The sequence below is a fragment of the Coenobita brevimanus genome, chromosome 62, assembly GCF_032717465.1.
Source record: "Coenobita brevimanus isolate Jiangsu-jjx chromosome 62, ASM3271746v2, whole genome shotgun sequence".
In the NCBI taxonomy this organism is placed as follows: Eukaryota; Metazoa; Arthropoda; class Malacostraca; order Decapoda; family Coenobitidae; genus Coenobita; species Coenobita brevimanus.
This window is the reverse complement of record NC_137015.1, coordinates 34,497,737-34,523,986: the sequence shown is the minus strand read 5'-3', so window position 1 is coordinate 34,523,986 and position 26,250 is coordinate 34,497,737. Positions and strand designations below refer to the sequence as shown.

The 26,250-nt window shown below is 41.5% G+C and overlaps 1 protein-coding gene, 1 non-coding gene and 1 pseudogene across 2 annotated transcripts in view; 2 read left to right on the top strand and 1 right to left on the bottom strand.

Moving 5' to 3' along the window:
* The window catches only part of und (methionyl aminopeptidase und), a 158,564-nt gene that overhangs the window by 28,377 nt on the left and 103,937 nt on the right, over nucleotides 1-26,250 (top strand). Inside the window, exon 3 of the mRNA XM_080275741.1 lies at nucleotides 25,796-26,063. Within this exon, the coding sequence (XP_080131867.1) occupies nucleotides 25,796-26,063 (268 nt within the window). The remainder of the gene's footprint in view (nucleotides 1-25,795; nucleotides 26,064-26,250) is intronic.
* LOC145404199 (5S ribosomal RNA) lies at nucleotides 5,913-6,031 on the top strand. The gene has a single exon (XR_013898131.1). It is a non-coding gene; the product is annotated as a 5S ribosomal RNA (ribosomal RNA).
* Nucleotides 13,430-13,547, bottom strand: LOC145404176 (5S ribosomal RNA; annotated as a pseudogene).

Below are 26,250 nucleotides of genomic sequence, written 5' to 3'. Positions count from 1 at the left end.
CTTTCCCAGCTTAATCTTCTTCATCGCTTTCACTACTTCCGACCTACTGATCTCTTCCTCCCTCCTCTCATCTCTTAATCTCCCAGCCATTCCCCAACCACTTATACTCACACTGCTCTCACTCTCTACATTCAACAAATCCTCAAAGTGCTCCTTCCATCTCCTCAATTTCTCTCTCTTCTCCTCCAACAATCTATTATTCCTATCTTTCACTCCCCTACTATTTCCCCTTTCACACTGCCTTACTTTCTTTACCTCCTTCCAAAACATTTTCTTACTCTCCCTCCATTTCACACTCAGATTCCTCCCAAACTCTTCATCCACTTTCTTCTTACTCTCCTTCACCAGTCTCTTAACCTCCCTTCTTCTGCTCACATATACCTCTCTCTTCTCTCTCTCATCTTCTCCCCTACCTCTACTCGCCAACCATTCACCATATGCCTTCTTCTTTTGTTCCACAGCTCGTTTCACCTCATCATTCCACCATGCTGTCCCTTGCACACCCTTGCATCTCCTCCTCACTCCACAAACCGCCTCACACGCTGCGCTAATCTCTTCCGTGAATATCTTACATACGTCTTCCACCCCTTCCATCTGCTCTAGCTCATACCTTCCCAATCTTTCTTCCACTATGCTCTTATACTCTGTCATTTTCTCACTATCTTGCAATTTCTCCACTCTTCTCACAGGAGCTGCTTCCTCCTGTCTTCCCCTTAGTCTCCTCAACCACTTTCTTTGCAGCTCTACCTTGGCCATCACTAAGTGATGGTCCGAGACTCCATTCCCCCACCCTCTCCACACCCTTGCATCCAACACTTGTCTTCTCATTCGCTCATCCACACACACGTAGTCTATCATTGCCTTTCGTTCAACAAGTTCACCATCCATCCTCCTCATTACTCTCCATGTATACCGGTGGATCATCTTATGATGAAAGTAGGTGTTGGCTATTGCCAACCCCTTACCAGCACAGATGTCCACCAAAGCACTACCATTCCCATCTACTTCAGCTGGCACACCCCAATGACCAACCACTCCATCCACTCGTACATTCCCAACTTTGCCATTCATGTCTCCAATCAACAGCACTCTCTCGCTCCTCTCAGACTTGTCCATACATGCTTCTACTCTCACCCAAAACTCATTTTTCACTCTTGCCACTCGATCCTCTGTTGGAGCATACACACATACAATCGCCCATGCTTGTATACCTACTTTCATCCTCACCCATACAATCCTTGCACCCACTGTTCCATACTCTCTTATATTCTCCTTCCACTTCTTGCTTATCATCAGACATACTCCCTCTCTTGCCCTCTCATTCTCACTGACTCCCGCAGATATACCTACACCGTATTCCCATTCTCTCATCCTTTCACCTTTCCATTTAGTTTCAGTCAGTCCACATATATCCACTTTTGCATCCTCCAGCACCTGGACAATCTCTCTCTCTTTCACTTCATCATTCACTCCTCTCACATTCCATGTTCCTACCCTCAGAATGTCCTTTGTCCGTTCCTTAGTCGTCAACGTCTGGTCCGTCCGGGTCCGAGGCACTTTATTTGCTTTTTTAGTTAGTTCTTTTTATGGGGTGGGGCACGAACCCACCACCAACCCTTTTAGTCGCCTCGTACGACAAGCAGGGATACTGGGGGAGTATTCTTGAAACCCCCCTACCCCCAGGGGGGGTAGTGTCCAGATAGTGATCCTGTCCAGATATTGGGCCCCAGCCTCCTGGACTTGTACTTATGGACCCTAACTCAGAAAAACACCTATACAACTCCCTCTGGACATGCATTGCACCTATTTAAGACCCAAATCACACCAATAAGGGACATAAAAGACTGAAATAAGTGCAAAAGAACCATAAAATGAGTTTTTAGAGGTGAGTTTATACAATATTAAACATTCTGGGTATTTACAAGTCCCTGGCTCCTGGACTGGTTTGAACCGCCAGTTTGCAGTCCACAGTTAATCCTCTGCACTCTAGATTCTAATTTCTTAACACTGCACAACACTGTAAATTCCCGTGTGTTCTAGTGGCGAGGTATTGCAGTTTATTCACTGTTTATTCACAAAAAACAAGCACCTGTGGTTTGCACTGCTATAGGTATCTGCTCTCGATTGGAGTTTGGCTGTGACTGTTGATGATGGCGAGGTAACAGAGTTGCCTGATCGCAACGGCCACATTACCAATCTCCTCAACTTTCGTTACCAAATTTAACTTTTCATTACCAAATTCGTAAAGCTAGCATTTATTCTTCACTATTTATATATACAAGTGGAAATACATGTACTGGTAATTACTCTCCTTATAGTTAACACCATGTTGATTATTTTCACTCTATGTAGGGTAGCAGATGAATCAGAGAGAGCAAACAATCCACCATCTCCATCCTGTGTATCCTCATACATGTGGAAAATCCATTTGGTAATGCATTATTCTGATTCATTACCAAACGAATTTTTCATTACCAAATTGGCCCACACTTGGTAATGAAAAATACCAAATGGCGACCCTGACAGGGGAGGGGGGAGGGGGAGGAAGGAAGGAAGGGGTGAAGGGACCATGGTGTAACAGCTATTTGGCGCCACGCGGCAATTTCAAATTACGGGAGGGAATAATGTCAGATTTTTTTCTAATTTTTTGCGGTTTTTGGCCCATTTTGGGAATATTGGATCCCAGGACGATTATGTCCGGTTATTGGGGATGTTTGGATATTGGGCGTTCGGATATTAGAGGGATTACTTATATATATATATATATATATATATATATATATATATATATATGTATGTATGTTTATATATATATATATATATATATATATATATATATATATGTATGTATGTGTATATATGTTTGTGTATATATATATGTATATACATATATATATGTATATGTATGTATGTTTTATATATATATATATATATATATATAGTAGAAGTCCTGTTATTCGGCATCTATGGGACCGGGATGATGCCGAGAAATTAGATTTGCCGAATAATCAAAAAACCTACCCACTCAGAACCTTAAATATATTGGTGAACACTGTCATCACCACTTATGGTAATACAACTGTGTTTGGAGAGAGTACTATATACTGTACAATATTGCAATGAATACAGTACTATACCTGAATCTGAAATATATACCTAAATTAGTGAACATATACAAGTGTAATGACACAGTAGGCCTACAAGTTAGATAACACTTCCTGGATGGCTGAAATGATACAGAATATTACCTACCAGCTCAGTGCATCACTTGTATTGGTGAACTCATCACTACTTATATTATTACAAATATTTTTGGAGTACTAATACAGTACTTTTTCCAAACAAAATAAAATAGTCAGAAAATTACATAAAATAAAGTGAAGGAATATGAATTGGTGAGGTCTTTCTGATGAAAGTTAAACGTACATTTAGCGCTCATTCTTTTGTCCGTTTTTTTGTTTACATGTGAGAGGGAGAGTATTGATGCAAAGAGTAATGTATTCCATTAACCCCTTAATAACCTCCGGCATTGAACAACCCTTTATAGTACCGGTGTCAGTGATGTCAAGTTAGTGAGCCATGAAAAAACTGTGAACAGTTATGGGAAGGGAACCAAGGTCACTGGTATGTTTACACGACTCTGTGCTACGATTCCAAGCAGTCAGGGGGTCTGTTAATCTCAGATGTTTTCGCCCATTTGGTAAATGCTCCGTAACTTTGTAATTTCTCCCGTGAATCATAGCGAATCACAGCATGGGTTTAGGAAGCTAAATAACACATTGCTAGGTGCGCCAGACGATTATCTTCACATCTTTAAGAAAATGGAAGAAATTTAATCTCTCTTTGAGTACGTAGAATAAGTTTCTTTCATTCTTCTGAAATAAATTTATTTTTCTTAAAGATGTGAAGATAATCGTCTGGCCCACCTAGCAATGTGCTATTTAGCTTCCTAAACCCATGCTATGATATCGCTATGAGTCACCGAAAAATTGATAAAGTTACGATGTACTTACCAAATGGGCGAAAACATATGAGATTAACCGACCGCCTGACTGCTTGGAATCGTAGCTTAGAGCCGTGTAAACATACCAGTGATCTTCATTCCCTCCCCATAATTGTTCAGTTTTCTTTATAGCTCACACTATCTTGACATCACTGACATCTGTACTGTAAAGGGTTGTTCAGTGCCGGAGGTTATTAAGGGGTTAATGGGATATATTACTGTTTGCATCAATACTCTCTCTTTCACGTTAAACACAAAAACGAACAAAAGAGTGAGCGCTAAATGTACGTTTAACTTTCATCAGAAAGATCTTAGCAATTCATAATCCTCCAGTTTATTTTTAAGTATTTTTCTGACTTTAGGTTAGGTTAGGTTTCGTTAAATTATTAGGTACTGTACAGTTAAACTCGGTTAGGTTAGGTTTATTTAAACAGGACGTTCCCTTCCACCATTATGCTGAGGAATAACAATACTAGAGCTGTCACAGCCGTACAGCTAAAAACAACGGGGAAACTGATTTAACAAGCAACATTTATGGGTAATGCATTACAGTATCAGTGGTTAATGGGCTACGCAATTACTGGTAAATGTCATTTTCAGGAAGGCGTCAAGAATGAACGAATTTCAAGAATTAGCAAGGGGGCTTGGAACGTAACCTTCGCTATTTTGGTGGGGGTGGTTTCTGTACTGTATGATACTGTGCAATATTGTAATCAATACAGTACCTGAATCTCAAAAAATATAGAAACTAGTGAACATACACTGTAATGAAACATTAGGCCTACAAGTCACAGATAACACTTCCTGGACTGCCGAGATGATTCCGGACATCTGCCGAACAATCAGTGATTTTCATAAATGGGACTATTTCTCAAAACTGCCGAAATGTCGGATCTACCGAATAATCAGCTGCCGAATAATAGGACTTTTACTGTATATATATATATATATATATATATATATATATATATATATATATATATATGTATGTGTATATATGTTTGTGTATATATATGTACATACATTAAGCCCCCGCGTTTGGTGATCCAATTAGTCTGGTGAAACTACCGCCAAATTCGAATTTCGCCAAACGCGAGTTCTTTTTACCATATAAATTGCCTATAAAGTGCCTCAATCAGTCTTTGGTCATTGCCAAAGTCCCCCTTTTGACCCCTAAAACACCATCTTTCGAACTGAAATAAAATCTTTTGCCTTCACATATTAATACACATGTAGAAAACAGACCAATAAACAATAAATAAAGCTAATAAGACATGATATAAAGGTTGTAAGTAACCGTAAATAGAGTGAAGATAGGCTTGCTTGGCTGGGGACGTCGGAGTGGCAGTGGGGGCAGCTTAGTTGCTACCACCACTTTCCTCATCACTCTCCCCCTCCTCCCCCATAACCCCCTTAGCAACCATTTGTCTCGCTTGATCATCCACTTCATCGAAGCCAGAAAAGTCAGCATCCAGCTTAAAGAGGGCAGCGAAGCTTGGCTGGGGAGGTTGGGGTGGCTGGAGAGGTTGGGATGGCTGGGGAGGTTGCGGCTGTTCTTGTGGCTGCTTTTGGGGCTGTTCTTGTGGCACATCGAGTGGGTGGGGGGGTTATCAATGATTTCACAGTTATCATCGTCTACGGGAATGGTGCCAATGAGGTCTTGGATATTGTGTTGTCTGTCCAGATTCTCTAAGAAAAACTTTGTTATTTTTGCCTGCTTTGACATTTTCAATTTTTCTTGATATTGTTCAACGTGCGGCCGCCAGGGGACCGCCAAGTTTGAATTCAAATCGCCAAGCGCGCATTCGGTGGTCCGTGGCCACCCTACCGCCAAAAGTGAGTTTCGCCAAGTTGAAATTCGCCAAACGAGGGGGCATACTGTACATATATATATGTATATGTATGTATGGCCAACGGCCATACCACATTGAGTATACCGCTTCCCGTCCGATCAGCGAAGTTAAGCAACGTTGGGTCTGGGTAGTACTTGGATGGGTGACCGCCTGGGAACACCAGATGCTGTAGGCATAACGTTCTCCCTACGTGTCAAGTGGGGTTGGTGGAGGATTAGTGCCCCTCCCTGTAAAACAATTAACTCTGAGCCATTGGCCACCCCGTTTGGGATACATGGCGTCTGGCAATGAATGAATGAATGAATGAAAATATATATATATATATATATATACCTAGATGGGAGACGTGGAAGGTGTGTGTAAGATATTTACAGAAGAAATATGTGCAGCATGTGATGTGGTGTGTGGAAGGAAGAGAAGACGGAGGGGGGTGCAAGGAACAGCGTGGTGGACTGTAGAGGTGAAACAGGCTGTGGCACAAAAGAAGAAAGCATACAATGAATGGATGAGAAATAGGGGCGTGGAAGAAGTTACGAGGCGGAAGAGAGAGTTATATGTGGAAAGAAAGAGAGAGGTGAAAAGATTAGTAAGAGAGAGTAAGAAGAGAGTGGATGAGGAATTTGGAAGGAATTTGAGTGTAAAGTGGAGGGACTGTAAGAAACTGTTCTGGAGAGAAGTGAAAAGAGTAAGACAGGGTGGAAGTGAAGTTAGCAGGGGAGTGAAAGATAAAAATGGTAGATTACTAGTGGAGAAGGGAGAAAAAGTGAGCAGATGGAGAGAACACTTTAAGGAATTGTTGAACGTAGAGGATGGAAGTAGTGCGAGTATAAGTGGCTGGGGAATGGCTGGGAGAAGGAGGGAGGTGAGAAGACAGGAAGAAATCAGTAGGATAGAAGTTGTGGAAGCAATGAAGAAAGTTAAATCGGGGAAAGCCCCAGGACTTGATGGAGTGTGTGGTGAAATGCTGACGCATGGGGTATTGATAGTAGTAGAATGGATGTGGAAGATGTGCAGATTGACCTGGGAGGAAGGTAGAGTCCCGGAGGATTGGAAGTCAGGTATAATTATTACCCTGTACAAAGGAAAAGAGGAAAAAGAAGTGTGTGGTAATCATAGGGGCATTTGTCTTCTTAGTATAATAGGAAAAGTGTATGGTAGGATACTTATAGACAGAGTTAGAGAAAGAACAGAGAAATTAGTTGGAGAAGAACAGGGAGGCTTTAGGAAGGGAAGAGGTTGTGTAGATCAGATATTCATTCTTAGATCTTTAGTGGAAAAGTTTCTAGAGAAGGGAAAGAAGTTGTATGCGGCTTTCATGGATTTGGAGAAAGCATATAACAGGGTGGATAGACAAGGATTGTGGAAAGTGTTAAGAATATATGGAGTAGATGGGAAGTTGTTGAATGCTGTTAAGAGTATGTACGATGGTGCGAAGGCTGCAGTGCGTGTGGATGGTGAACTAAGTGAATTTTTCTCTTTGAAAGTTGGGTTGAAACAGGGATGTGTCATGTCTCCATGGTTGTTCAATCTGTACATGGATGGGGTAATAAAAGAGGTACAAGGTAGGGTAGTGGATGTTGGAGTGGCCCTGGTGAGAGAGGATAGTGTTTGGAAACTCCCTGTACTGTTGTTTGCAGATGATACTGTGTTGTTGAGTGAAGATGAAGGGGAGCTGCAAGGCTTGGTGGATGAGTTTGAGAGAGTGTGTAAGAAACGGAACCTAAAGGTGAATGTAGGGAAGAGTAAAGTGATGGTCTTTGAGAGAGGTGAAGTTAGTGAATGTACAGCGAGGTTGGATGGTGAGGATTTGGAAAATGTGAGTGCGTTTAAGTATTTGGGTAGTGTGATGAGTAACGATGGAGGTTTGGAGGGTGAAGTGCTTGAAAGGGTACAGCAGGGAAGAAAGGTTGCTGGTTCTTTGAAAGCAGTGATAAGAAACAGGGAAGTGAGCATGGAAGTGAAAAAGTTACTACATGACAGTATTGTGATACCAACTCTAACGTACGAAAGTGAAGCTTGGACATTGTTGGAAGGACACAAGTCAAGAGTGAGAGCAGTGGAAATGAGTTATTTAAGAGGAGCCTGTGGAGTCACATGGAGAGACAGGCTGATGAATGAGGATATAAAGGAGCGTTGTGGTGTGGATGTGATAGGAAGCGTTATGAGGAACACACTGAGGTGGTTTGGCCATGTGGAGAGGATGGAGGGTGAAAGACTGACGAAGAGAGTGTATGTGAGTAAGGTGGAGGGGGGAAGAGGGAGAGGGTGGCCGAGGATGAGATGGAGGGATGGGGTGGAGAGGTATATGAGAGAGGGGTGTGTGAGTTGGGAGCAGGGGAGTGAAATGGCAAGGGGACAGGGCGACTTGGAGGCAATTTGTTTGTGGCCACCCCAAACGGGATTGAGGCGTCTGGTAATAGATTGATAGATAGATAGATATACCTAGGCTGCTTCCCCCAAGGAAAAGGGAGGTAGCCGAGACAGGACAACACACTCCCCATTTACTCATCCATTCAAACACATTCATTCGCATCTTAGCCCCAAAGGGGAGAACGGACAGATCCACACTGCACAAGGGTCAACTGCGCAATGCAATCAGTGACATCCGCAGCAGGGCCTGACAGCAGAGCTGGTTTACCCCTGCCACATCATAACAGACTCATCCCCTTACCCGCACCTGACCTGAAATAGCTGATCAGACCAAATGCGGGAGAATATCCCCTCAGGGCTGCGTCATCACTTATTCATTCACAATTTCTCTCCACCCATTTCTGTCACGCACAGCCACTCTTCCTTGCTCAACAGACATCCCTCTTGCATCCAGCGCTCTCTTCACACTGTCCATCCATCCTATTCGTGGTCTTCCTCTCAGCCTTACACCTCTCACATCAGATCTAGTTATCTTTTTCACCAATTGCTCATTATCCATTCTCTCCATATGCCCAAACCATCGCAACACCCTCTGCTCAACTCTACCAGCCATCTCCCGAACAACTCCAGTTCTCCTTCACACTTCATCATTCCGCACTCAATCCATACGCGTCACTCCACACATACTCCTCAGACACCTCATCTCCATTACATTCAAACTTTTCCCCTCTGCTACACCCATATTCCATGTTTCAGCCCCATACAATGCAGTTGGTACCACAACACCCTCATACAGCCTTCTCTTTACATCCATTCTAAGCGAACGACATCTAAACACTTTTTTCATTCCTCCCAGCACCTTTCCTACTTCATTTATTCTAAACTTCACTTCTGCATCTATTCTTCCATCCACAGCAACATGTGACCCTAGATATTTAAAACACTCTATCTCCTCAAGCAACTCACCATTCAAAACTATATTCATCTCCCTACCATCTACCAACCTTGTACACTTCATCACTTTACTCTTATTCTCATTTACTTTCAAATTCCTCCTTTCACACACCCTTCCAAACTCCTCTACCAACTGTCTCAATCTCTCCTCTGAATCAGCCACCAGTGCAGTATCATCTGCAAACAGCAGCTGCTTCAGATTCCACTCTCCACCGTCAACATTCACCAGACTCAGACCTCCACCTAAAACTCTTGCATTCACCTCCCTTACAACACCATCCATGTAAATATTAAACAACCAAGGCGACATCACATCCCTGTCGTGGCCCCACTCTCACAGGAAACCAATCACTCACAGCATTTCCCACTCTTACACATGCTTTACTATTTACATAAAAACTTTTCACCCCTTTTAATAACCTACCATCAAGTCCATACAATCTTAAAACGGTCCACAAAGCCTCCCTATCATTTCTATCATACGCTTTCTCTAAATCCATAAATGCCCAAAACACATCCTTGCCTTTTGCTAAATACTTTTCACACACTTGTCTCACCGCAAACACCTGATCCACGCATCCCCTCCCTCTCCTAAAGCCACACTGCTCATCACCAGTCACTCCCTCTGTACCCTCTCTAACTCTCATAATTAACACTCTACCATACACTTTACCTACAACACTCAACAGACTTATACCCCTAAAGCTAGTACATTCATACTTATCACCCTTGCGTTTATACAACGGGACCACACAAGCACTTGCCCAGTCAACTGGCACCATACCTTTCACAAAGCACACATTCAACAATCTTACTAACCAGTCAGCAATAGTCACTCCACCACCCTTCAGGTATTTCACAGCACACCCATCCATACCTGCAGCTTTCCCTGTTTTCATATCCTTTACTGCCTTCTCCACTTCCTCCTTCGTGATCAAAGAATCATTCAACTCTCCCAACACATTTATTCCTTGCACCCTTCCATCCGCCAGAAGCTCAGCCACCCTTTCCTCCTCTACATTTAACAGTCTTTCAAAATACTCTGCCCATCTCTTCCTTACTGCATCCATCTCAATTAACATCCTTCCATCCTCTGCTTTTACTCGTTCTTCCTTCCCAGACTCTCCCTTTCGCACCCTTTTCACCTCCTTCCAAAACATTTTCTTATTCTGTTGAAAATTCTGTGTCAGCCGCCTACCCCACCTCTCATCTGCTGCCACTTTAGCATCACGCACAGCCCTTCTCGCCTTATTTCTCTTTTCCTTATACCTCTCAAATGACATCTCATCCTTCCTCTGCAGCCACACTTCATATGCACATCTCTTCTCAGCCACAGCCATACTTACTTCCTCGCACCACCATTCACTTCCTTTTCTTACGCCACCACCTACACGTCTCACACCACACACCTCTTCTGCATGCCCCACCACAGCACTCTTAAATAACTGATGATCCTCCTCCACACTGCCATTTTCGCGGTCTTTCACTGCGTTCCACTCATCTTTCAATTTCTCCTGATACTCTATCTTTTCCTCTCTTTTATCCAACTCACTCACTTTCAAAACCTCCCTGCCACACCTAACCCTCCTAGGTCTCACCCATCTCTTACCTACTCTTAACTTTCCCTCCACCAGGTAGTGGTCAGACATACCTCCACCCTCCCCGCTGAGAACTCTCACATCCAACAATCTTCCTATTACATTCCTAGACACAACCACATAGTCCATCAGAGCTCTATCAACAACCCTTCCACCCTCCTGTCTCACCCATGTTTACTCATAAATACCTTTCTTCTCAAACAGCGTATTTCCAATCACCATCTCTCGCTCAAAACACATCGCTATCATTCGCTCCCCATTTTCATTTCTTCCAGGCGCACCATGCATACCAACTACATCTTCAACTGCTACATTTCCCACTCTAGCATTCAGATCTCCCATCATTACCACATTCACATTCACTCCGAAACTCTGCAGACACTCATCAACATCATTCCAGAAAGACTCCCTCTCTTCTTCATCCCTTTCACTACCAGGCCCATGTGCACTCACAAACATCCACAACTCACGTTCAAATTTCGCTTTCACCCACATCATGCTCGATGACACCTCCTTCCATTCAGTCACACACTGCTGTACTTCCGGACTCACTAACAAGGCTACACCTTCTCTTGCCCTTCCTCTGTCAACACCTGACAATCTTCCATTCACACTTCCAAACATAGACTCACCCTTCCCTTTCATCTTCGTTTCACTCAAAGCTAACACATCCAACTTTCTTCTCACAAACATTCTCCCAATCTCCTCCCTTTTAGCCTCAATCTTACTACATCCACGCACATTCATAGACCCAATCTTCAGGGTACGGGGATAACTCCATCCCCCATCCCTTTCTCTGGCCTGTCTCTTTTTAGGAACTAAAATACAGAGGAGGGGGTCCCTAGTCCTCTCACCCTGCCCCTTTTAGTCGCCTTTTACGACACGCAGGGAATACGGTGGCAGTATTCTTCCAAACACAACCTGGCCGCAGAGTAGTAGTATCACCCCATAGTGCGGCCAGATTGTGTCCCCTCCGCCACAGGGGGGTACATCCCCTCTGTGGTATGGCGGTAAAGTGAGCGTTTTCATACTCTGAATAACGAGGGTTCGTGCTCCGTCAGGGTTATTAACTGGGAGCGTTCTTCTTGCCATGTACTGCATTGGTGGACACAAGGGGTGCTGTGGTTGAACTAGTGTCGCATACCGTAAAGTATGTTTGCACCCAGTCTGCTTGCGCGGGCTGATTACACTTGCTCCACAGACTACACACACATCCAAAGCCACTCCAACACAACAATTACACTTACAAGCACTTCTCACCTTACATACAGACTACCAGACAGCCTATGCCACTTGGTAGAGATACATTGGCTGTATCATCCCCACTTCGATCGGGATATGCCGGTCCTGCAGTGGACACTCAAACGGCTGATGAGATGAGATGATATATATATACAGGTTATCCTTTAATTCACGCGAACTTTTTTCACGCGATTTCGGTTATCCACGAATTTTTCGTACAGTAATTAAAACAAAATTATAGTACTGTATTCAAATAAGTAATTTCAATATACAAGAGAAATAAATAAAATATAAAAAATGCCTACCTTCTGCCCATGTGCACACATATATATGTATGTGTATGTGTGTGTGGGAGCCTGGGAGATCAGTCTACCACGCACCACACAGTCAGTTTGAATCCGACGTTCGAACCATGCATGACTTGCAAATCGTTATTTGTGGCTTATTTTTCTGCCTTCCAGTAATTGCTTGCCTTGTCTGTCAACATGGGGCATAAGCGTAGTGCTAGTGATGCATGTGGTAACACACCAAAACTGACTTTTAAAGTGATGTTGCTGACAGAGAAAGTTAAAGTGTTGGACAAACTTCAGGGAGGAATGTCGGCGACAATTCTCCGTCAGGACGATTCCCCGTCATTTATTTACATACCAGTTTATTTAGCAAGTACAGTACACTAGTTTTTTACTTATATGAGTTATAAAATCCCCCTGAAAATTAGTTATTAAAGTATTAATTAATCAATAATAAGTATATTAATAGAATGACAGGGAATTGTCCACGTTTTGACGGTGAATTGACTTGATGGTGAATTGTCTCAGAACCGTATGTTTGGGGTGAGTCAACTGTTCATACAATAAAGAAGGAGAACGTAGCATACGGAAGACAGTGAGGGCTAGTGCACCAGACTGCTAACGTGTCTCCACCTACGCCTGTGAATTGTCTTGTAACCGCATGTTTGGGGTGAATGAGTCAACTGTTCATACAATAAAGAAGGCAGAATGTAGCATACGGGAGGCAGTGAGGGCTAGTGCACCAGACTGCTGAAGTGTCTCCACCTACGCCTGTACTTGTCTGGTTTCAGTTTTAAATTTGTTTCATTTTTGTTGTTTTTAATACTTAATGCTAGTTTATAAGGTGTATGTAGTGCATAAACAGTATTATTCATGTGTAATATACGTATAGACATGCGTAATTATGTGCACACAAGGGCAGAACATATACGCGAATTTACCACATACGCGAAGGGTCTGGGAACGTAACCCTCGCGTGAATTAAGGGCTTATCTGTATACTGTATATATATATATATATATATATATATATATATATATATGTGTGTGTGTGTGTGTGTGTATATATATATATATATATATATATATATATATTTCATTCATTCATTCATTGCCAGACGCCATGTATGCATCTGGTGTTCCCAGGCGGTCACCCATCCAAGTACTAACTAGACCCAACGTTGCTTAACTTTGCTGATCGGACGGGAAGCGGTGTACTCAACGTGGTATGGCCGTTGGCATATATATATATATATATATTTATATATATATATATATATATATATATATATATATATATATTTATATATATATATATACATTTATATATATACAATTATATATATACATATATATACCGGTATATACATTTATATATATACATATATATATACATTTATATATATACATATATATATACATTTATATATATACATATATATATATACATTTATATATATACATATATATATATACAGGTAACTCGCACGGAACACGTGGGTTTTGTTCCTACCGTGCCGTGTTCGGTGCGAAATCGCGTATATTTAAACTACTCCATATTTTGCTCCCTAGACCCCACAAATGTGTTGTTTTGCTGTTATCTGTCACTGGTAATCACTAGAAAGCACTTTAAGTGGTTAGAAGGTTTATTTAATGTTATAACTCACAAATACATTACTCCACAGCAAAACTTCAACACACAAATACTGTACGTAAACACAAGGAAACATTCCGACGCCGATCATAGGTAATCATATAAATCAGGTTAACTGGTACCAGTGCTTTAACTTACAAGCACATACCAGAACAGTACATATTTAACTTAGAAATGCAGTGCTGTGATATCGAATGATTTCAGTACATAATCTGTTAGGAATGGCTGGAAAAAAAAAAATTGTTATGAATACATTTTCACCTTTTTGATATATGTTTATGGTAGTTTCGAGTTATTTTTTACGTTATCGTTGTGCCCATGCTTGGAAAAGGAAGCGAAAGAGTTGAATTTTCAGTCCTAAATGAGAAAACTGCACGTCCTCCAAGGCTAGACTCTGCCACGGGAGAATAAAGTGGAGGGTCAGTCCGATTAGCAATAAGGAAATTGTGTCACAACTTCCAGCTCCCACACCACGAGTATGGCTAAAAATAGAATCGTAATGCAGTTTCAGAACTAACAATAAGTCTACTTATTACGAATACAGATACAAAGCAGAAATAAATACGTTTACAGACGGGGAAAACGTACTTCTTCCGTCATAACATGTTCATCTTTCTCTATCATTTTACCTTGTTATTTTCGCAATATATATTGCTGTCTCGTAAACAGGGTGGTTGTTTGTGTTTTGCAAGGGAGGAAAAAGATTGTATTTTCTGTCTGGGTCGAGATAATGGGTGTAACTATGTGTGGTTAGGCATGGCCACGAGCGAAAAAATCGTACATCCACTCATCACGATATCAGGTGGTGAACTGACAGATGATACATGAGAGGGTGAAGTCAAGGTCAGTCTCACGTCCCAGATTTTCGTTCACTTCCCGAAAGTTTTCACAGTTTTCTACAATTTGCATTGCATCAAATGATCCAAACCATTACAGCAAACCTGAGCAAATAGGTAAAGATACCAAGACAAAAATGTATTTTTCTCTTATTATAAGTCTTTAACGAACAAACTAAAAAGGCAGTATTCCGACGCCGATCATGGGTAATCATATAAATCAGGTTAACTGGTTACAAGGCTTTATTTAATGCTTTAATTGCTTACAAGTACATACCAGAACGGTAAATATTTAACTTACAAATAAAGTACTGTAGAAAAGCAGTACAGTAAGAGTTTAACGAACAAACAAAAAAGGCAATATTCCGACGCTGATCATGGGTAATCATATAATTCGGGTTAACTGGTTACAAGACTTTATTTAATGATTTAACTTTATTTAAGTGCTTACAAGTACAGTACATACGAGAGCAGTAAATATTTAACTTACAAATACTGTACAGTACTGTGGAAAAAACGAACAAATAAAAAAGGCAATATTCTGACGCCTATCAGGTAAACTGGTTATAAGACTTTATTTCTTGCTTTAACGTTATTTAATAGTACTTTAAGTTGCACATAAACTTACCAGAACAGTAGAGTACTCTAAATATTTAACTTACAAATACTGTGCTACTGTACTCGGGAATGTCTCACTCACTGAATAATTTCCCGCCTAGATCGTCACATAATCAAAACAAACCGCGCTGCGGTGACGTTTGAGGATTTGATCTTTCAAAGGCCTCTCCTGCGTTAATTTGTAGTTTTCATGATGTTTTTTAAATCTTACGTTGTCTTATATGTATCCCAGCCCTTACCGTGTATAATTGCGAGCGGTGACGTTCGAGGATTTGATCTTTCAAAGGCCTCTCCTGCGTTAATTTGTAGTTTTCATGATGGTTTTTTAATCTTACGTTGTCTTATATGTATCCCAGCCCTTACCGTGTATAATTGCGAGCGCGTTCCGTGAGATCGTGTTCCGTGCGAGTTACCTGTACATTTATATATATACATATATATATATACATATATATATACATATATATATATACATATATATATACATTTATATATACATTTATATATATACACAGTCAAGTTGCCTATGGCATGGACTTCTACGCCACGGGTTTCAATGACATGGGAAGGTGCCAAGCCCCCCCAGAACGAACCACGCGCATAAACTGCCTATGGCGCAGGTGCAGCAAGGTTTGAAATGCGTGGGCAAATTCCCCTGATGGCGCACTTTCTTGTTTGTAAACAAAGAAGATGACGACCGCTTGAGCACCATACTACAAGTGCTCCAACTGTGAACTTTTTTCTCTCTTATGAGGAGGTTATACTTCACCAAATTCACTGTGTAAAGTAATCAAACATTAAAGATTCTCTGGGTATTGTGACTAGTTTATTGGTTTGTTAGTAAAACCGCCATGAACGGGTTAGTGACGAAGCACCGATCTCTGAGCTAAGACGAATTATAATGCCTCCCATCATCATCATCACGTATGTAAGAATGATTATTAATGTGATAAATGTGAATTTTGTTGACACTTGAGCATACAAATTTATCAAAGAAACTTCTTCAATCAGTGCTTGACCAGGTAGCCACCACCATCTTTAATTTTTTGGTCGGTCAGCTGATCTGTGTCTACTTGGCTGAGCTTTTTCTCGCTCAATCTGCAGCGCGTGATATTGCCCAAGTAGACACAAGGCTGATCACCCTCCCATTTTTTGTGCCTATTGTTACGTATAATACGTGCATTGACTGCTTGATTGTGTGCAATTGAAATAGGGGGAAAAGTGGGGTGAAAAGGAGGACTTTGAGCAAACGTCCAGAACCAAATACCATTTTTCTCATAGGTTTAGGTATTTCTATGGGATGGTTTTCTGTGGCACGGGTGCGGTCCTGAACCAATTAGCCACGTCTTAGGTGACTTTACTGTTAATGTGTGTATATATACACAGTAAATCCATGTTTTTCACAGCGTGGATGTTCAGCCAAAACCGTGCGAAACGCAAAACGTCGAATTGTGAAGTTAAGAATCAATGGGAAAAATAGAGGAGCATTCCGGTGGGACATGTACCTACCCTGTCAGAAAGTACCATAACACCAAACAGGCCCTACCCAAAGTTAAATGAAGGTGTTTACTAGTACTAAAACAGCATAACACAATAAACATGTACCTGAAATGACGTTAAAACTGTTATAAAGGGCTGCAGCACCAAAAATCTTTACCAGAAATAAAGTGAAGACTGGCTTGAGTGGCAGGTGAAGGTGTGTTGAGGGTAGATGGGCTAGTTACTAGGTGACATGGGCCTCTCTGGGGAAGCCCCATCACCTATGCCGAAGCCCTCGAAGTTGAACTCAGGCTCCAGCACCTCCACTTCCTCTCTGTCCACTTCTCCTCCTTCATCCACCCCTGCTGGCACGTCCAAGTCTTGCAGAATAGCAGCCACATTCTGTCTTTCATCAAAATATCGTGTGATCCGGGCTTGTCTCCGCTCCTGTATGTTTCTGTTGTAGACGGCCATCACTTGAGACTTCAGATCACTCAAGGTTGGTAGGATGTTGGTAGCCTCAGGCATAGTCCTGGTGTATGCATCAAAGATGGTTGTCATGTCGGTTATGGTGGACAGAGTGGTCGCAAGATGGCCGCCAACAAATGAACATCGGTATGCGTCATCGGCTGCCGGCTGGGAGCATCAAATTGTGTGGAAATTCACAAATTATGAGACAACTCAGAAACTTTTTTTTGTGCGAAAAACGAGGCTTCAAATTAAAATGGGTCCAAATACGAGGACTATATATATATATATATATATATATATATATATATATACAGTATATATGGAGCCTTTGTGGTACAGTGGTAGAGTGTGCGATTTCGCACATGGGAGAACAAGGGTTTGCGCCCTCCCAGGGTAATTAAATTGGGATTGTTCACCCGGCCACATACTGCTTTGGCAGACATAGGGGTGCTGTGGTTGAACCAGTGTCGCATACCATTAAGTATGCTTGTACCCAGTTGGCTTGCATGGGCTGATTACACATGGTTCATAGACAGCACACAAATTCAAAGTCACTCCATCATTACAGTCATACTTACAAGCACTTCTCACCCTATATACAATCTCTACCAGACAGCCTAAGCTACTTGGTAGAGATACCTAGGCTTTATCATTCCCACTTCGGTTGGGATACGCAGGTCCTGCAGTGGATAGTCAATGGCTGGATGATACACTATATATATATAGATAGATAGATAGATAGATATAGATATATACAGTATATATATATAGATAGATAGATATAGATATATCTATATATATATAGATATATATAGTATATATATATATATATATATATATATAGATAGATAGATATAGATATATCTATATATATATAGATATATATAGTATATATATATATATATATATATATAGATAGATAGATAGATAGATATATACTCATCTCATCAGCCGTTTGAGTATCAACTGCAGGACCGACCTATCCCAACCGAAGTGGGAACGATACAGCCAATGTATCTCTACAAAGTGGCTTAGGCTGTCTGGTAGAGACTGTATGTAGGGTGAAAAGTGCTTGTAAGTGTAAGTGTAGTGTTGGATATATATATTTATATTCATATACAGGTAAGCCCTTAATTCACGTGAACTTTTTTCACGCGATTTCGGTTATCCACGAATTTTTCGTACACTAATTAAAACAAAATTATAGTATTCAAATAAATAATTTTACTATACAAGAGAAATAAATAAAATTAAAAATGCCTACCTGCTGCCCGTGTGCATACATATATTTATGTGTGTGTGTGTGTGTGTGTGTGGGAGGTCTGTCTACCACGCACCACACAGGCAGTTTGAATCCGACGGTCGAACCATGCATGACTCGCGAATCGTTATTTGTGGCTTATTTTTCTGCCTTCCAGTGATTGCTTGCCTTGTCAGTCAACATGGGGCCTAAGCGTAGTGCTAGTGATGCATGTGGTAACACACCAAAATGGACTCGTAAAGTGATGTTGCTGACAGAGAAAGTTAAAGTGTTGGACAAACTTAAGGGGGGAAGGAGGAATGTCGGTGACAATTCTCCGTCAGGACAATTCCCCATCATTTATTTACATACCAGTTTATTTAGCAAGTACAGTACACTAGTTTTTTACTTACTGTATATGAGTTATAAAATCCCCCTGAAAATTAGTTATTAAAGTATTAATTAATCAATAATAAGTATATTTATAGAATGACAGGAAATCATCCATGTTTTGATGGTGAATTGACTTCGTGGTGAATTGTCTTGGAACCGTGTGTTTGGGGTGAGTCAACTGTTCTTACAATAAAGAAGGCAGAACGTAGCATACGGGAGTCAGTGAGGGCTAGTGCACCAGACTGTGCTAAAGTGTCTCCACCTACGCCTGTGAGCTGGCTTGGAACGTATGTTTAGGGTGAATGAGTCAACTGTTCATACAATAATGAAGGCAGAATGTAGCATATGGGAGGTAGTGAGGGTTTGTGTACCAGACTGTTGAAGTTTCTCCACCTACACCTGTGCTTGTCAGGTTTCAGTGTTAAATTTCTTACATTTTTGTTTTTTTTTCATACTTTATGCTAGTTTATAAGATGTATGTAGTGCATAAACAGTATTATTCAGATGTAATATACTTAGCAGACATGCGTAATTGTGCACACAAGGGCAGAATGTATACGCGAATTTACCAAATACGCGAAGGGTCTGGGAACGTAACCCTCGCGTGAATTTAGGTCTTACCTGTATATGTGTATATATACAGTACCCTCGCATCCAACACGCGTTTGTCCAGCACGATTTGTGTCCAGCACGGAGAGCAATAGTAAGATTTAATACGGTATAATTACTGTAACATGGGTGCATTAGCATAATACGGACGGAGCTCTGAGAAGTGGGCGAAACCCGCGGAGTTCACCTTTTGCACGATCACCCCTGGTCCAACACGGTCATACTGGACGTTCCCATGATGCTGACAGCCAATGAAGACTTCCGATCAAGTAGCCTCCCCCGCCCACTATCGTGAGGTGATCTTGATGTCGCCCAATTTAAAATGCTTCTGCTCTCATGTGATGCTTTGTTTAAATTTCTCCCGCCACAGCACCACTCAGTCGCATAATTCGCATTGGAAGGTGCTTTTTTCTTGCTGCATTTTCTGCCTTTGTTACTGCATTTTACCCTGCTCACGATGTCTAGGAAGACTTCTGAGAACCCCAAGAAGCGGCGGCACCTCCCTCAGGCCACCAAGCTAGAAAGCATCGAGAGGAAGAAGAAAGGGGAGAGGAAAGTGGACATTGCCAAGGCCTGCGACGTGAATGAAACCAACGAGAGGACCATAATAAAAAACCAAGACAAGATCCTGGTAGCAGTGAAGGTTTACAGAGTGCTAGGACAGGCAGAAGCAGGACCTTCCATGGCTGTGGACGAAGATAGTGATTCTGAGTGTGATTTCGAAGGATTTATGAGGGAGGTTGAGGAGGAGCAGCAGCCATTACCCGCTAGTGACGCCAGCAGCCATCCTTCGGGGACCCAATATGACTACCTACAGCCTTGGATACCACCTTCCATTCCCAGCAAGCCCACCAACACTATCCTAAAAAGTTAGTTATCATTCATAGCACAGTACCATTTATTATAATTACAGTAGTACCAGTATATGTATAGGTATATGGTAGGTATTTAGGGTGACTTTTCCTAGGGTTGTTGACATAATTCATTTTTCCCCATAAGCTCTGTTGTTTGTCCAACACTTTTTTGGTTCAACACGGGACCCTTGCATGACAATTTTACCCTGTTGGACGTGAGGTACTGTATATATATATATATATATATATATATATTTGCAGTCAATCCTCGTAAATCGCATGTTCATAAATCACAGCTAAGTGGCTGTCAGACTGCCTGCACCCTTAAATCACTGTTAAGTCACGAAAATCGCGGACCTAGGCACCCAAGTGGGCCTTTTCCAAGAAGAATTGTAAACCACGGCATTCAAATTGAAAATCGCAACCCAACAACCAATCACCGCGCATCCCTGGTGGCAAGTGTGCATACTAATGCCGCCATGTTGTTGTTGTTCTTGTCCCGCCAGTCCGCACACTACAGACCATCGTCGTGGAGTACAAGAGTTACCTGCCTTTTTTGTGCAACTTCCCCCTGCCGCCTACCTGCTGTAGCCCCTCCCGACCCCCCAATGAAGCCCTCTAAGCAGTATGGCATCAAGAAGCTGCTGCAGTTGTCATACAGTCAACGTTTGGAGCTCATTTGTCGTGTTGAGAGGGGAGAGAAGTTTTCAAAGCTTGTGAATGAGTTTGGGATGAACAAGTGCTAAGAGGTTCTAAGTTCTTCCCAACACCACCCTACTGCATTCACTTGAGCAATTTCATCATAGGATTAAGGTGAGATCCCTTAATACATGCACTGAATATTCCTAAATTTGTATGATTGTGTTTGATGGTGCCTAGATAGGTGTAGGTAGGGTGCTGTGGGGGCGAGTTGGCCAAAGTCCAGACCCAAATTAGATTTTCACATAAGAGTTACTATTCATAAATCACGGAATTCATAAATCATGGCAGTGGTCCAGACCCAAATTGCCGCGATTTACGAGGATTGAGTGTATATATATATATATATATATATATATATATACACACTGTATATGTATGTATGTATATGTATTTATATATATATATATATATATACACACTGTATATGTATGTATGTATATGTATTTATATATATATATATATATATATATATATATATATATATATATATATTTATTTATATATATATATATATATATATATATATATATATATATATATATATACACACTCAACCCTCGGCTATCACTCCCACTTGGTCCCGCTATGGCTGCGCTATAGTCGAAACCGTGATAGCCGAATTGAAGAACTTATGGTAATAATCCTAATTGGTCCCATGACCTCAATATTTACCCTTAAGATACCTTTTTTGTACCACATATTAATATATAATAGTCTAAAAATGAGCATGTTTTATGATGTGATCACGATTCTTATAAATACCCCTCAAAGTTGATTCATTGATGTTATGTTTCTTCCCCACACGTCGCTTGGTCTCACCATTCTCTTTAAGTTTCACATTTCCATTTTATCTGCATAACTTAGGCTCTTCCTCTTCATTATTTCCCTGCTAGGTGTCGCAGCATTATGTTGGGTGATGGTAGGGGGACGGGGAGGGGGTATGTTGGCCATGGTCATATAAAAGAGGTTATTGTTCTCACTATAACTGTTCACAGTCTGAGGGCGTGCACTTGAATGGTTTGGCGGGCAGGAGATTCGGTCGGGCAGCCAATCAGCGCTTGGCTGGCGCTAACGTCACACGACCAATCACGGAGTGAAGTTGTTGTTGGCAGGGCGGAGCACTGGAGCCTGGCCTTTTTTAAATTTTTTAACATTTGCGGTGCGCGATAGCAGGCATTTAGTGCATGATAAAGGTATTTGGGTAGTTTTTTATATAGGCGTGATAGCGAGATATGCTATAGCGGAACCCGTGATAGCCGAGGGTTGAGTGTAATATATACAGTAACCCCTCCAATATCCGGATCAATAGAGCCATAGGCAGGTCCGGATAGTGGTCCTGTCCGGATATTGGGCCCCAGCTTATGGACTAGTACTTACGGACCCTAACTCTGAAAAACACCTATACAACTCCCTCTGGACATGCATAGCACCTATTTAAGACCCAAATCACACCAATAAGGGACATAAAAGACTGAAATAAATGCAAAAGAACCATAAAATGAGGTTTTAGAGGTGAGTTTATACAATATTAAACATTCTGGGTACTTACAAGTCCCTTGGTCTTGGACTGGTTTGAACCGCCAGTTTGCAGTCCACAGTTAATCCTCTGCACTCTAAATTCTAATTTCTTAACACTGCACAACACTGTAAATTCCTGTGTGTTCTAGTGGCAAGGTATTGCAGTTTATTCACTGTTTATTCACAAAAAACAAGCACCTGTGGCTTGCATTGTTATGAGTATCTGCTCTCCATCGGAGTTAAGCTGTGACTGTTGATGTTGGTGGGGTAACAGAGTTGCCAGATCGCAACAGCCACATTACCAATCTCCTCAACTTTCATTGTCAAATATAACTTTTCATTACCAAATTCGTAAAGCTAGCATATATTCTTCACTAATTATATATACAAGTGGAAATACATGTAATCACTCTCCTTATAACTAACACCATGTTGATTATTTTCACACTATGTAGGGTAGCAGATTAATCAGAGAGAGCAAACAATCCACCATCTCCATCCTGTGTATCCTCATACATGTGAAAAATCCATTTGGTAATGCATTATTCTAATGCATTACCAAACGAATTTTTCATTACCAAATTGGCCCACACTTGGTAATGAAAAATACCAAATGGCAACCTGACAGGGGAGGGGGGAGGGGGAGGAAGGAAGGGGTGAAGGGACCATGGTGTAACAGCTGTTTGGCGCCAGGCGGGAATTTCAAATTATGGGAGGGAAAAAAGTCAGATTTTTTTCAAATTTTTTGCAGTTTTTGGCCCATTTTGGGAATATTGGATCCCAGGAGGATTATGTCCGGTTAGTGGGGATGTTCGGATATTGGGCGTTCGGATATTAGAGGGATTACTGTATATATATATATAGAGGTTGGGGGAGTGGACTTTCTGACCACTACTTGGTGGTGGCCAGAATTAGGATCCAAGTAAGATGGAGAAATAGAAGGGAAAGACGAGAGGAAGGAGTAGTTGCAAGGAGAGTGGAAAGGTTACAAGAGGATGAGAAAAAGGCAGAGTATAAGAGAGAAGTGGAGGAACGATTGGGCAAATATGAATTGGAGCAGATGGGGGATGTGGAAGGTGTGTGCAAGATATTTACAGAAGAAATATGTGCAGCATGTGATGTGGTGTGTGGGAGGAAGAGAAGACGGAGGGGGGTGCAAGGAACAGCGTGGTGGACTGAAGAGGTGAGACAGGCTGTGGCACAAAAGAAGAAAGCATACAGTGAATGGATGAGAAATAGGGGCGTGGAATAAGTTGAGAGGCAGAAGAGAGAGTTATATGTAGAAAGAAAGAGAGAGGTGAAAAGATAAGTAAGAGAGAGTAAGAAGAGAGTGAATGAGGAATTGGGAAGGAATTTGAGTGTTAAGTGGAGGGACTGCAAGAAAATGTTCTGGAAAGAGGTGAAGAGAGTAAGACAGGGTGGAAGTGAGGTTAGCAGGGGAGTGAAAGATAAAAATGGTAGATTACTAGTGGAGAAGGGAGAAAAAGTGAGCAGATGGAGAGAACACTTTAAGGAATTGTTGAACATAGAGGAAGGAAGTAATGCGAGTACAAGTGGCTGGGAGAAGGAGGGAGGTGAGAAGACAGGAAGAAATCAGTAGGATAGAAGTTGTGGAAGCAATGAAGAAAGTTAAATCGGGGAAAGCCCCAGGAATTGATGGAGTGTGTGGTGCAATTCTGAAGCATGGGGGAGAGATAGTAGTAGAATGGATGTGGAAGATGTGCAGATTGGCCTGGGAGGAAGGTAGAGTCCTGGAGGATTGGAATTCTGGTATAATTATTCCCTTGTACAAAAGAAAAGAGGAAAAAGAAGTGTGTGGTAATCATAGGGGCATTTGTCTTCTTAGTATAACAGGAAAAGTGTATGGTAGGATAGTTATTGACAGGGTTAGGGAAAGAACAGAGGAATTAGTTGGAGAAGAACAGGGAGGCTTTAGGAAGGGAAGAGGTTGTGTAGATCAGATATTCATTCTTAGATCTTTAGTGGAAAAGTTTCTAAAGAAGAGAAAGAAGTTGTATGCGGCTTTCATGGATTTGGAGAAAGCATATGACAGGGTGGATAGACAAGGATTGTGGAAAGTGTTAAGAATATATGGAGTAGATGGGAAGTTGTTGAATGCTGTTAAGAGTATGTATGATGGTGCTAAGGCTGTAGTGGGTGTGGATGGTGAACTAAGTGAATTTTTCTCTTTGAAGGTTGGGTTGAAACAGGGATGTGTCATGTCTCCATGGTTGTTTAATGTGTACATGGATGGGGTAATAAAAGAGGTACAAGGTAGGCTTGTGGATGTTGGAGTGCCCCTGGTGAGAGAGGATAGTGTTTGGAAACTCCCTGTTCTGTTGTTTGCAGATGATACTGTGTTGTTGAGTGAAGACGAAGGGGAGTTGCAAGGGTTGGTGGATGAGTTTGGGAGAGTGTGTAAGAAATGGAATCTGATGGTGAATGTAGGGAAGGGTAAATTAAACTTCTTTTCTGGTGCTGATGGGAAGCCGCTTCATTGTGGCACCACTTCTCGGGGAATTTCCTGGGGGCCAAACCATCCCAACTATCCCATCTTGGTGGAGCGAGGTGCCCCAGGCCTGCTGCAGTTGTGGATCTTCTCAGCCACTGTAGGTGCTTTGGTCAAGGTGCCAATTTCCTCCAGTCTCCTCACCGGACATATGGTTAAGGCAGTTGGTTTCCCACTTTGCTCCGGTGTTCTGTCTCAGTGACGCTGTGAGCAACTCATCAACAACAACAACAACATCACTGCTTTTCTCTAGTGATGTTTTGGACACAATTAATATCATCAGGTTTGAGTGGAGAGAGATATGAATTGATAGAAGAATTTAAGATCTCCAGGGCAGTTACAAGAAAGATGGGAAGATGTGTAAAGGAGATGGAAAGTAGAGAGGGTCAAGGGTGAAATATAGATGGTGATATGAAGACCTTAATACCAAGCAAAAGATTGAGCATGGAGGCTACAATTGGATTGTGTGAAGGTGTTTTAGTAATAGGGTTGTGTGAAGGTGTGTTAGTCTCCATAATAATAACTTATGGATGTGAGAATTTTATGTCAGTGTAAAAATAATTGAGTAACAACAGGGGAATGACACTGATCTCTAATTTTCAGATTAATGAAGAGGGTGGTGATGAAGCTGCAAAGAAAAAGAAGAAGAACAAGAAGAAGAAGAAGGGAGGTGGAGGAGGGGGTGAAGATGAAGGAGCAGAAAGAGAGAAAGCTAAGACTGGAGGAGATAGTGGAGGGGGAGTAAAAAGTGGAGGAAGAGGAGGAGGAGGAGGAGGAAGTGAAGGAGCAAAGAGTGGAGGCAAGGGTGGAGGAAAGAAGCTGCAACAAACGGACCCTCCCACTATCCCAGTAGTGGATCTCTACCCAGATGGTTAGTTTTGCTTTTTTGTTTTTAAACCAAAGATGGATACACGCAAAGTTTCTCTCTCTCTCTCTCTCTCTCCAAAATGCATAATAGAAAAAAATCTCTCTATGGAATGCTTCATAGAAAAAGTATTAGTAATACCATTTTAATGGTTTTTGGGCCATTCCTATTGACCCAAGGATGAAATGTTATC